At 40.2% G+C, this 13,833-nt stretch overlaps 1 protein-coding gene across 8 annotated transcripts in view; it reads right to left on the bottom strand.

Moving 5' to 3' along the window:
- dyrk1aa (dual-specificity tyrosine-(Y)-phosphorylation regulated kinase 1A, a) overlaps window positions 1–13,833 on the bottom strand; it is a 117,661-nt gene that overhangs the window by 16,563 nt on the left and 87,265 nt on the right. For all 8 annotated transcript variants that reach the window (XM_059650154.1, XM_048540999.2, XM_048540998.2 and 5 more), the window contains 3 exons: window positions 10,243–10,431; window positions 4,133–4,280; window positions 1,911–2,197 (listed from right to left, as the gene is read on the bottom strand). In XM_059650154.1, coding sequence (XP_059506137.1) covers window positions 1,911–2,197; window positions 4,133–4,280; window positions 10,243–10,431 — 624 coding nt within the window. The remainder of the gene's footprint in view (window positions 1–1,910; window positions 2,198–4,132; window positions 4,281–10,242; window positions 10,432–13,833) is intronic.

Genomic DNA, 13,833 nt, shown 5'->3' with positions numbered 1-13,833 from the left:
CACAATGATGCCACCTGAAGGTTGCAGGAACAGCAACTCATATTCCACTTGGGAACCCTGCAGCCCGATGGTATCAAGGTGGATTTCACCAGCTTCAAAATGTCCACTCCCCCCACCACATCCCAAAACCAGCCCAGCTTGCCCCTGCCTCCCTTACCTGTTTTTTTTCTCACCTATCCCCTCCTCCCACCTCAAGCCACACCTCCATTTCCTACCTAACTTCATCCTGCCCCCTTGACCTGTCCGTCCTCCCCGGGCTGACCTATCCCCTCCCGACCTCCCCAATTTTACTCTCCTCTATCTATCTTCGGCCTGCCTCCCACTATTTCTTTCAGAACCCTCTCCCCTTCCCCCTTTTCTGATGAAGGGTCTCGGCCCGAAACATCAGCTTTTGTGCTCCTAAGATGCGGCTTAGCGTGCTGTGTTCATCCACCTCCACACTTTGTTATCTTGGATTCTCCAGCATCTGCAGTTCCCATTATCTCTTACGTGAAAGTCAAGTCAGTTCCCATTTTGTGAGGAGACCAGTTCTAGATTTTCCCCTTCCTCCACTGGTCCAAGTCATGTCTCTGATAAGAACCTGCACGAACCAGAAATCCCCTCCAGGTGAATGATAGGAAATGTGAAACCATGTTCTAGAGTCCAGAGATGCTGAAATACCGATGTGACCTGTTAACTAAGTTAGCAGACATCTCAAGCAATTAGGAAGCGCAGTACCATAATGGCCTGCTCAAAAGCTGTGCTTCCTCCCCTACATGCATGTTGTCAAAGTCAATAATGCCTGTCACTGTTCCATCTCTCTGATTCTATCCTTTTAAACAGTCAAATCAAGGATGGACTTGAGCTGCAATATACTCTTCTACCTCTACATGCGGACTGGAGCTGACATACTCAGAATAACTGCCACTTGATCATATCCATCTTTCCCAAGCAAATGCTGACTTGCTTCCAAAATATTAATTTCACAATTCTCACCTGTTCCAAACCATCTGGCACTTTTCCCTTTCTTGGTGAATTCCCTTGTCCTAATACATTTGAGTTTTTCAGTCTTCTAGCGTGAGACTTGCAGCACTTTTCCTGTTCCATAAATGGTAGCCACTATGCTTCTTCCCCATGAAATACACTCTCTGGCATTGGATTCCCATAAGAGACGCCTCAGAATTCTGCAGTTGGACTGCGAACTTGGTTTCCACTGACAATGTCTCTCTCCTATAGTTTTATGACTAGATTCCCTTCCTGCTACTTTTTTGCAAATGGCACAAGACTGCATGCTTGAGAAGAACCCTTAAAATTGAAGCTTTTGACATCATGTCATTTTTAATCTCTAAACAACTCTACAACAACTTATAGTATTTTACAAACCATTTTGCACCTCCTTTCATATTGCCTGTTTACAAAAACCATCAAGTATGCAAACAAACGGCATGCCCGAGAAACTGAAATCATGTTCTTCAGATGTGATACAGAATGAACTATGTTATACAATTTAAGAGGATAAATAGGAGCAACAACTCTCAGATATATAAAAGCTTTCATCTTTCTCCCTTCTGCATTCCCAAACTCTTTCTTGGAAAAAAAACCAAATTAGTTTCACATGAAAAGGTATCAAACCTCAATTCGATTGACATTACTTTCTTCAAAGTACTGTAGTGTCTATAGTAACACCAATAGCGTGGGTTCAATTTCCACACAAGCTGAGATTATCATGAAGGATTCTTCTTCTCAAATGTAATCCCCACCACCATCTTGCCTGACACATGACAATCCTCAGATTAAAGCACTACTTGTCTCTCTTAACTTTACTGCATTTACCTTTATTTTTCAAGAGCAAATAAATACAGGTTTCCCAAAATTAAAAAATAATCTAAGGAGCAAAATGCACAGCCATAGAAACAAAAATAACAACATACCCTCTGTCCAAGTTGGCAGGAGCTGCCAAAGTCAACTATTTTGATAGCACTCCGTTTGGGATTACACAGCAATATGTTTTCAGGTTTTAGGTCACAATGGATAATGCTGAGCTCTGGTGTAGCAAGGAAGAGCAGAGCAGTGCACATCTGCTGTGCAAATTTCCGTGTAAGGTTCAAAGAAACACCTCGAAAATTGGTATTGCGCAACAGGTCATATAGGTTGTAGGACAGCATCTCGAAGACAAGGCATAGGTGATTTCGAAACATAAAGTGTCGTTTCAGATGAACTGTCAAGGAAAGAATAAAGCATATATTTAAGTTTACTGCTCCTACAAATATTCTAAAGCACAATAATTATCTATTATCAAATTACTGATCATCAGTAGCTTCTACCTGCATGTTTCATTAACTGTTGGATGTGGGAGAATGTATACCAGATAGTTGGTTTAAGAAATTTTATTTCCCCTAAGGTCATTAATCTGAAACATTTGTGACTTGTCTCCCTCTGGATGATGAGCATTTCCAACATGCTGTGTTCCTACTTCACTAGCTCTCCATGTTTCCAATACTAGCAATTCCCCACTCACACTAAAGGTAGTGAGGTATTGTGACAATCAAACAAATCATGTTTGATAACAGGGTTGGAAATTTTATTTTCCATTTTGCTCCTATATTTGGAGCTAACCCAGACAGTGATAATTGTCAAGTTATACTCACCAAAATAATGCCAAAATATCTCCTCCAAACATACGTCAACACATACAACCAGAGAAAACAATAAACAAAGGCAAATGCAATGTGAATTGAATGTTACATTTCTTTAAAAGCAAGAAGTCTTATCAAAATATTCAGGTTCAAAGAACAACTGGTTGAAAATTCAATGAAACCTGTCATCTGCCAGTACTCAAAATGACAGATCAAGCCTGAAATGGTGGCTCAAAAGTTGATTCCTATAGCCCACAAAGAACAGTTACTCCATACATGCAGCTAAAAAATGGTGTGCAATTTACTGGGGAACACGGAACTTAATTTTCACACCAGCATTAAGATATGATTCGAATTTCAAAGATTTCCAAGTTGTCATTTTTCAGTACCATATTCTCAGTCTCAATTAAGTCTGGTAGAAAAGTGAAATTTTATCACATTTATTTCTGAAAACTTGGATTTGAGAAACTACTTCAGCAGATAGGCTACCAAAGATGCATGTTGGGAAGGTATCAGGTATAAATTCAGTTAGTCATACCCTTTTTTAAAAAAAAGTCTTCTCCCCTGAGCATAACAGTGAAGTAAATAATATTGTACTAAACTATTAAATAGTTGAACATATTGCCACAAACTTTTAAAAGAAAAACTTCTATTCGCCGGATCATTCCTTTGTCTCCCATTTTAGCTTGATTATTTTAAGTTCATTTTTCATCTTATTCCATGTAACTAAATCTACCAAACTTTGGACAAATGGGCATATATCCTTCTTTCTGCTCGACTTCTGCCATACATGTAGGGGTGGAAGCAATATTTAAGTAGTTGTTTCCAACTGGTCGATCTCTTTGAAATGTTTCCAGTCAGTTGGGAACTAAAATAATTTGCATGACTGCGTAGACAATTGATAGAATGTAAATCAAAAAAAAATTTCCTTTTAAAAAGGACAACCCAAGTGGGAACATAATGACATGACTTACTAATGAAACAAATTTGTCATCAGAGTTGGATTTGATCTTGGAGTGTCTGCAAAGTTCAAAATAAGAGCAAATGGCTAGACAAACAAACATTCATAAAGCCAAATGATTGCTTTCTTTTGGAAGTTCCGATCTTAAATTCAAAAAGGATTAAACTAGGAACTTAACGGAAACCATAACCTGAGCTATTTCAATCTAAGTTCGACAATTTAAGTTCATGTTTACTATTCTCATTTCCAAATGTGCGAGATTTCTTGACTTCAACTGGAAAGTTAGTTAAGTGCCAAGTCAACGGGAACTAATTTTAAATGAATATTAAATGAAAAACAGAGTAAAAACATACATTATGTACCAAGGCAACTAAATCTAGAAGTCATTATGAAATTTCATTCACTCACATTTTCAATTACTTTGGCATTCTGATTAAGCTCAGTTAGAAATGATATAGTAAAACAAAGGGAGTTGAGCAGTGCACTACAGTTATTCATGCAAGATACAGTACAGTTTCATTGACAGTAAATTTGCAGCAAAACAGTTAGTCAATACCTATGTAGTACTTCATCTCAGTGTCATGTTTGTTCATCAGCTCAAGCAGCCGAACCTCAATCTGCGCCTGGTTTAGAAAGGCCTTCTTGTTTTTGATGATCTTTATTGCTACCCATTCCTGTTCCACTCGATCATATGCTTTGACAACCTAGGACCAAAAGAAAAAAAAGTTAACAAATTTTCTAGGCAGAGCTGTTGGCAGAAAATGTTACATTCAACATTAAGAGTTGGACAAGAAATTTCCAGATAAAACAGAACTCCACACAACAACAGATTCATTGACAAGACCTGGTCTTGTACATATCATCTGACTTTACATTGCACTCAGACAAAACAACAATGGCTTTCAATGGATTATTTCTGAAACGTTCAACCAGAGATGCTTTATTGACTGTAAAGAATATTACTTGATTTTTAAATGAAATATGAAATACTGAGCAGGAAAATAACTAATGCTTCATTTACCAAGTCCAAGTAACTAAGCATCCACTTTGGAAATTTACAGATACCAACCAAGTAAGTCATTCTGGAGAATCTCGAAATGAATGTCAGTAACTTTCCTCAAACATACTTATTCAAAGAACAGCCTGTAGTTTAAGTGATTGTAACACTAAATTATAAGTGTTCACTGTATTTTGTTTTTCTCACTATAAAATACATGCGATAAAATCATTCATTCAAATTAATGACAAAAGAAGCACCTCTTATTTTGACAAAATATACTGTCAAAATCTTTTGTTAAGCACTAAACAATCATTTCTGTTCCACAGGTTTAAAACTTTGGTACTCTTACCTCAGAATACAATGGGATCTTGATCAGATGGGTCATTGGACCAAGCAGTGGCAGATGGACTTTGAATTAAATAAATGTTAGAAGCTGCATTTTGGAAAGGCAATTCAGGGCAGGGTGTATACAGTTAATGGTCATGCCCTGAGAAGTGTTGTTGAATGAAGAGACCTTGGAGTGCAGATTCATAGTTCCTTGAAAGTGAAGTCACAGATAGATAGGATAGTGAAGGCAGTGTTTGGTATGCTTGCCTTCACTGGTCAATGAACTGAGTATAGGACTTGGGAGGTCATGTTGAGGGTGCACAAGACATTGGTTAAGTCATTTTTGGAAAACTATGCAGTTCTGGTCTCCCTGCTTTAGGAACGAGGTTGTGAAACTTGGGGTTCAAAAAAGATTTACAGGGATGTTGCCATGGCTGGAGGGCTTCAGCTTTAGGGAGAGGCTGGGATTATTTTCTCTGGAGCAGAGAATGAGTGGTGACCTTATAAAAGTTTATGAAATCATGAGGAGCATGATAGGGTAAAAAGACAAGGTCTTTTTCCTGCGTAGCGAGTCGAAAACTACAGGGCATAGGTTGAAGTTGAGGGGAAAAAGATTTAATAGGAACGTAAGGGGCAACAATTTCGTGCAAAGGGTGGTGCATATATAGAATGAGCTGCCAGAAGTAGTGGTGGAGGCTTGGTACCATTACAACATTTAAAAGGCATCTGGATGGGTATATGAATAGGAAGGGTTTGGAAGGGTTCAGAGGGATATGGGCCAAAATACTGGTAAACGGGATAGATTTATCTAGGATATCTGGCTGGTATGGACAATTTGGAGCGAAGGGTTTGTATCTGTGTTGTACGTCTCTGTGACACTATGATAACAAATCAGAAAATGACAACTAGTCAAGCTGACGTTTTGTTGCGTTTGCTAAGTCTCTTACTCTGAAGTGAACTAGAGTTTAAAGCTGATGATAGACAGCATGCAAAAACTGCATATCTCATCTGTCAACAACTAACTAAAGAATTACTCCCTCAAACTTCCTGTTTTGGCTGACTATTTCAAATCTATAATTTTGGTTGCTGATCCAATTGCCAGGAGAAATGGCTCCTTCCCATTATGACCAAAACTTTGCAGAATTTTAAACACGTCTATTAACTGTCCTTAACCTTCTGTTTGAAGGAGATTCCTAGTTTGTCCAATTTTGCCACAGTTCTGCACCAACTCAGTAAACCTCCTCTATATCCACGTTAGGGAATTCAAATCATTCATAAAAACCTAAGAACCAGGAGCAGGAATAGGCCATCTCGCCCTTCAATCCTGCTCCGCGATTCATTAAGATCATGGCTGATCTTTTCAACTTGAAAATAAATCCCTCAGTCCCACTTGCTGTTCCCCGCTCACTAGTCAATTCTGTATCCATATCAACATACTATCTCCAAAACAACAGGCTCTTACAACAACTTTTTGTGAGGTACCTTGTCAAATGCCTTCTGGAAGTTCAAACTAACAAATCTACTGGTTCCCTTCTGTCCACTGTGGTTGAGGTTTCCTCAAATTGGTCTCAATAAATTAATCAGACACGATTTCCCTATCATGAAGCCAAGCTGATTATAGTTTTCCAAATGTGCTGCTGTCACTGGTTTTAATAATTGATTGTTCGAAAATTGTTGCAATCTGAAATAGTCTATAATTACCAGCTTTTTGCCTCCCTTCCATTTTGAATAGGGGTCTCAAAAAGCAGTTTTCTAATTCTCCATCACTTCTCCAGAATTCCAAGGTTTTTTGGAAAATTACACGAAAAGAAAAAATAATTTTTATGCTTGAGTTGACTACAATGACAACAATGTTGCATTCGCAAGGAACAGAATGTTTGGGTAGCAACATCCAGTCAAGAATACATTTGAGTCTCACAGCTCAGTTTGTGTGTGGAGTAAAGCTACTGGGTTTTGAACAGTCTTTCATCAGGAAAACTCTACCAAGCAAATTCAGGCAACTGCAAGCTGACAAGCAAATTTCCCTCCAGGCTGTACGGCAGCCGTTGTGACATACCAGCAAGCCGATGATGGCAGTGACATCCGATTCCAGAGTCAGTGTGGTGTGGTGATAGCAACTCAAGACTCCTTCAGCAACGTTATGGCAACATACACATATGTATATGTCGCAGTCTGAAACTATGGATTGTGATGGCAGAGTCTCCAATGGTTTTTTAGTCACATGGTTGACCAAGAATCTCTCCCAATCTTACAGCCTGCTATTGACACAGTGTTGAAAACATTTGCCGATTGATATTCAATCTTTTTAGTCAATTGTAAACATACCTTCCCCAACTGTGGAGTTCGGAGGCAGGACTTGAACCTAGATCTTCTTGCTTGCAAAGGCTTACACCTTTCACAACCTCAGGGTGTTACAAAGAGCTTGACAGCCAATGAAGTATTTGTGAAGCGCAGTTATTGTAGAAAATACAGCAGCTAATTTTACCACAATACTCTCCCACAAACAACGTGGGAATGACCAGACAATTTGTCATTTGTTGCTGACTAAGGGATAAGTATGAACGAAGGCACCTGGGTAATTGTCTTGCACTTTTTGGAAATAACGGTGACAGCTGTGTCAATCTGAGAAGGGGCCGCGAAGCTGCTGTCACAGCTGGACAAACCTATTTGAACAGTTGCTGACAGTTGTGTTATCCTTTGTGTTGCACTTTTTTGGTGATATGCCCCAACACTACTATTCTTATCGACTTAGTTACTTATATATCACAATTTTCTATAACACGATTTTGTGCAGGAACACAACAGAGTTAGAGAAGCCCCTGTAGATATAATAAAGCTGGCTTTCCATATGGCATCAGTAAGGTGCCACACAAAATATTAATAGGTGAGATAAGCGCTCAATGAGTTGGGGTTGATAACACGGATAAAAGATTCATTAGTGATTAGGAACCAGAGAGTGACCATAAATGGGGCATTTCTAGCTGATAAGACAGTCCATAATGAAGTGCTAGAAAGTTAGACTAATGCCTTTGAAGAGACGGAAATTAAAGTGTCTAAGTTTAAGGATGGTAGAAAGCAAGGTGGAAAGGTAAGCAGTGGTGAGGATGAGAGAGAGGCTGGACAACTACAGGTTGAAGGGGCAAGAACATGGCAGATGGAGTGTAATTTAATGGAGTCTGAACTTATTCACAAGAACAGCAGAACTTGGTTTTTGAGAAGTGTGGCATTTGTAACTGTTGATGGGTGTGCACACAAACTTAGTAGATAGGTGCAGCAAAGACTTCTTTTTTTAAAAAAGTATGTGCATTGGATTAACTGCCTCTGTCCAACTTCCCTGAGAAAAAAAAACCTAAAGAGCTTTTCCAGCAACCTTGTTTTTTCCCTGAGAAAGAAGTGATTAGAATGTGAATTTCAGTGTTTGATGTGAATATGGCACTCACACTTAAGTTACAATAAATCTGAAAACCTAACCAGTTTCTCTAAATAAACCAGACTTGGACAATTTCTACCCTGCTACCCTACTATTTTTTTCAAAAGGTATGTTTTATTTCTGTGTTTCAGCCTTCTATTTCCTCAGCTTTTGTGTTTTTTTTGTGTATGTCTTAGCCTATTGGGTTTTGTCTGAGGGAGAACGTTTTCCAGAGAGGGTGGTTTGGATGTGGAATAAACTGCCAGAGAAAGTGGTAGATGCAGGTGCAGGTATAACATTTAAAATATATCTGGATAAATACATGAATATAAAATGTTTATAAGGATATGGGTCAAGTATAGGCAAATGGGACTACTTTGGTTGGGGAAACTTGGTCAGCATGGACAATTTGAAGCGAAGGGTCTATTTCCAAGGGAGGCAAATGAATAATGCCATATTAGCTGATGACGTAAGGCTAAGTAGCAAAGTTTGCTGCAAAGTGGAAGCAAGGAGGATGCAGGCAGGTTCAGCCAGTGGGCAAAACCCTGGCTCATCAAATATAATATGGGGAAATATGAAGTTGTGCACTTTTGCAAGAGAAATAAAAATGCAAGTGACAGCTTAAATAGAGCGCTGCAGAACTCAGAGGTGACGAACACCAGTATGCACAAAAGTTAGCATGCAGCTCCACAAGTAATTAATGGCAAGTAACGGCACGATATTGTTTATGTTCAATACATCTTGAAATAAAATATGCAACAATATTACACTGCACCTTGGTAAGACCACATCTTAATTACTACATGCAGCTATGGTCTACATGTTTTACAAAGGATGCAAGTATATTCAAGGTAATTCAGAAGAGGTTTACGAGATTGTCATTAGGACTGAAAGAGTTGCCCTATGAGGACAGGTTGAGCAGACTAGTTTATTTCCAAGTTTAAAAGAGTGAGGGTTGACTCGAACGAAGCATAAACTGACTGATTTGACAGGGTAGATATTTCCAAATGTGGATGAGTTCAAAATTAAGCACACAGTACAGAGCCAGGGGATGATCTTTTACAGCAGAAGATGGGTTGATGACTTTGGAACTCTGCCTCAAAAAGCTGCAGAGACAGGGTTGTTAAATACTTTTAACATGGATTCTTGTTTGGCAAGGGAATCAAAGGTTATTGGGGTGAATGGAAGTGTAGAATTCAAAACAGAAATGTATCAGTCATGATCTACAGGAGGACAGAATGGGGTCAGGGCCAAATCATCCACTTCTGTTCCTAATTCATATGTTCAAATTACAAAGAGTCTGAGATGACTTTGCCCCATTTCTTTCTCCAAAATACCTTTCATTGTCACAGAATGGGTAGAAAACCATACTTCACAGTACAAAGGGTTTCTACATTCTGGAATTTACCTTACAGTCAGCAGAAAAGACAATTCAGCAAATTATAAATGATCCAGGAAGACACCACACTTTCAACTATCTTGTGTCTGCAAAGTGACTTCAGCCACAGATCAACATTTGGGATAACTCAAAAATAATCCTTTTTCTCTGGAGTTTAACCGTCAGTTAAGACTTGGCAAATTCTTCATTTTGCACACATGACGATTTACAAAGGGGAATATCAACATTTTTACTGCATGAGTGCAACGATAAAATGTGGTGATTTGGTTGGCGTGTGTCCATTAATGTGATTGGCATTTAACTGCCAGTCTTTGTTTATATTTTAAACCAGACAAGTTGACTCAATGGTCAGGTATTGTCCTGAGAAACAAACCAGAGAATGGCTGTCACCTATTTACTTGAATTAAACCAGCACAATGTGTGTTTACAGGTTCTGCCTTCAAAAGAACAGGGCCCTCTCTATTAATATATGAAGTTTCCAGTGCAATCAATTTGAATGGCAATTAGTTCACCTCAAAAATCAAAGTTCACCTGTCCAAAGGACCCTTTTCCAATTAAGGAATCAATTTCGTAACGGTCCATCCACTTCTCCCCATTTTTCACGATGTAGTCATAGTTATCATCATCATAACCATCATTATATACTTTTCGTTCTTTCTTATGACTTGAATCATCGCCTTGGCCCTGCTGATGCCGCCTTTTCTTTTTTGCATAGTATACCTGAAACACACAATGACAGAATGATAGGAACACGATAACCCTTTATGCTACTGCCAACTAAAACTTTATTAACCTCTTAATTTTTTTTAAGCCAGAAATGTTTCTTAGCCACCATCCCTCCAAAAGCAGAAATCCCAACTCCTCAAATCTATTTTCATAACTGACAGTTCTCCAGCCCACACCCTTCTAAAAATATGCATACACATTAGAACATAGAACAGTACAGCACAGAACAGGCCCTTCAGCCCACAATGTTGTGCCGACCATTGATCCTCATGGATGCACCCTCAAATTTCTGTGACCATATGCATGTCCAGCAGTCTCTTAAATGACCCCAATGACCTTGCTTCCACAACTGCTGCTGGCAACGCATTCCATGCTCTCACAACTCTCTGCGTAAAGAACCTGCCTCTGACATCCCCTCTATACTTTCCACCAACCAGCTTAAAACTATGACCCCTCGTGCTAGCCATTTTCTGCCCTGGGAAATAGTCTCTGGCTATCGACTCTATCTATGCCTCTCATTATCTTGTATACCTCAATTAGGTCCCCTCTCCTCCTCCTTTTCTCCAATGAAAAGAGACCGAGCTCAGTCAACCTCTCTTCATAAGATAAGCCCTCCAGTCCAGGCAGCATCCTGGTAAACCTCCTCTGAACCCTCTCCAAAGCATCCACATCTTTCCTATAATAGGGCGCCCAGAACTGGACGCAGTATTCCAAGTGCGGTCTAACCAAAGTTTTATAGAGCTGCAACAAGATCTCACGACTCTTAAACTCAATCCCCCTGTTAATGAAAGCCAAAACACCATATGCTTTCTTAACAACCCTGTCCACTTGGGTGGCCATTTTAAGGGATCTATGTATCTGCACACCAAGATCCCTCTGTTCCTCCACGCTGCCAAGAATCCTATCCTTAATCCTGTACTCAGTTTTCAAATTCGACCTTCCAAAATGCATCACCTCGCATTTATCCAGGTTGAACTCCATCTGCCACCTCTCAGCCCATCTCTGCATCCTGTCAATGTCCCGCTGCAGCCTACAACAGCCCTCTACACTGTCAACGACACCTCCGACCTTTGTGTCGTCTGCAAACTTGCTGACCCATCCTTCAATTCCCTCGTCCAAGTCATTAATAAAAATTACAAACAGTAGAGGCCCAAGGACAGAGCCCTGTGGAACCCCACTCACCACTGACTTCCAGGCAGAATATTTTCCTTCTACTACCACTCGCTGTCTTCTGTTGGCCAGCCAATTCTGTATCCAAGCAGCTAAGTTCCCCTGTATCCCATTCCTCCTGACCTTCTGAATGAGCCTTCCATGGGGAACCTTATCAAATGCCTTACTGAAGTCCATATACACCACATCCACAGCTTGACCCTCATCAACCTTACTAGTCACATCCTCAAAAAACTCGATAAGGTTTGTAAGGCATGACCTACCCCTCACAAAGCCGTGTTGACTGTATTTGATCAAGCCATGCTCTTCCAGATGGTCATAAATCTTATCCCTCAGAATCCTTTCTAACACCTTGCAGACGACAGACGTGAGACTTACCGGTCTATAATTGCCGGGGATTTCCCTATTTCCTTTCTTGAAGAGAGGAATTACATTTGCCTCTCTCCAGTCCTCAGGTACGACTCCAGTGGAGAGCGAGGATGCAAAGATCTTCGCAAGTGGCGAAGCAATTGCATTTCTCGCTTCCCAAAGCAGCCGAGGACAAATCTGATCCGGGCCTGGCGACTTGTCAATCTTAATGTTTGACAAAATTTTCAGTACATCAGCTTCCTCTATCTCTATCCATTCCAGCATGCACACCTGCTCTTCAAAGGTTTCATTCACTACACAGGTCGTTTCTTTCGTAAAGACAGAAGCAAAAAACTCATTTAGGGCTTCCCCTACCTCCTCAGGCTCCACACACAAGTTCCCTATGCTATCCCTGATCGGCCCTACTCTTTCTTTGACCATTCTCTTATTCCTCACGTAAGTGTAAAATGCCTTTGTGTTTTCCCGGATTCCTTCTGCCAAGCCTTTCTCGTGCCCCCTCCTGGCTCTCCTCAGACCATTTTTGAGCTCCTTCCTTGCCTGCATGTAATCCTCTCTAGCTGAACTTGACCCTAGCTTCCTCCACCTTATGTAAGCTACCTTCTTCCTTTTCACTAGAAGCTCCACCGCTCTCGTCATCCAAGGTTCCTTTATCTTACCCCGTCTTGCCTGTCTCAGAGGGACATATTTACTCATCACTCCCAACAACTGTTCCTTAAACCATCTCCACATGTCTATAGTTCCCTTACCATGGAACAACTGCTCCCAGTCCATGCTTCCTAACTCGTGTCTATATCATTGATATACACTGGTGTTTCTTTCATTTAGCAGCCAGAAGGAATATAATTTGTGTTATGTCACCGGCAAAACAGCTAATGATGAGAATCATCTCAAGAAAATATTCAATTCTGCTTAGTGTTATGAGATTGAACTGAGAGTTGGAGGACCCTACTGTTTATGAACTATTAAGTCTCCCTGTGACATGCAGCATAACTGCTAACAACGAACTGATTGATTCATCTTTTGCTGATGAGCCTCGGCGATACATCACTGTTCAGTTGACACTCGTCAATAACAGCGTTTCCCAATTCTTTGAAGAAAATATGAGGGAAAATGGGGTGGGTTGCGGGTAAATTAGGCAGGCTTGAATATTTAACAAAGTCTGCAAATTGTTTCAGTTTTTTTTCTCCAGTACTTAGCATCAATTCTTATACAGTAGTTTAATCTCGAAATATTTTGCTCTTCGTCCTCCAAGAAGACAGCAATGCACAATCTGACTCCAGCAATGACTTGATCTCCTGTAGCTCTCACTAACCAACTTGCTTGACAATCCCAACTAGGCAAACAAATTAAGCTGGCAAGAACTGAAAGAGGAAGTGGATATATATATATCCAAAACACCAATAGTGGACTGCAGCAAATGAGATACTTAAATTGTAGAATAGAACGAGACACAGGCAAGAACTTGAGCCTGGCACCAGAAGGGCAGTAGATGGTGAGTTTGAGCTGGGGGATCTGATTGCAGCAATCGCCATTTCTCTGCTTTCTGACAGAGTGGAAGCCTAGGCTACGTGGTAGCTGCTGCTGTCATCCCAGACGGTGGGGAGAGTAGCAACAGAAGTCTGTGTCATGGCAGGAGCCATTAATTTGTTCAGACCAATTAGTTGAAGCAGTGTAAATTTTAAATCTCACCTTTTTCATAAGTCTCAAGTTGAGCATGGAGAAGCCCATCGAAAACTCCTAGGGATAAGTGATTAATAAATACTAAATAGGAAGTGGTTACAAGAGAAATTCCTCCGGGATGGTATTAGTCATACCAGTTCATTATCCACAGGCCTGACCTGGCAAGCACCACTTCGG

This window comes from Stegostoma tigrinum, chromosome 12, assembly GCF_030684315.1.
Source record: "Stegostoma tigrinum isolate sSteTig4 chromosome 12, sSteTig4.hap1, whole genome shotgun sequence".
Classification (NCBI taxonomy): Eukaryota; Metazoa; Chordata; class Chondrichthyes; order Orectolobiformes; family Stegostomatidae; genus Stegostoma; species Stegostoma tigrinum.
The sequence above is the reverse complement of the archived record's forward strand: the minus strand, read 5'-3'. Positions and strand labels throughout refer to the sequence as shown.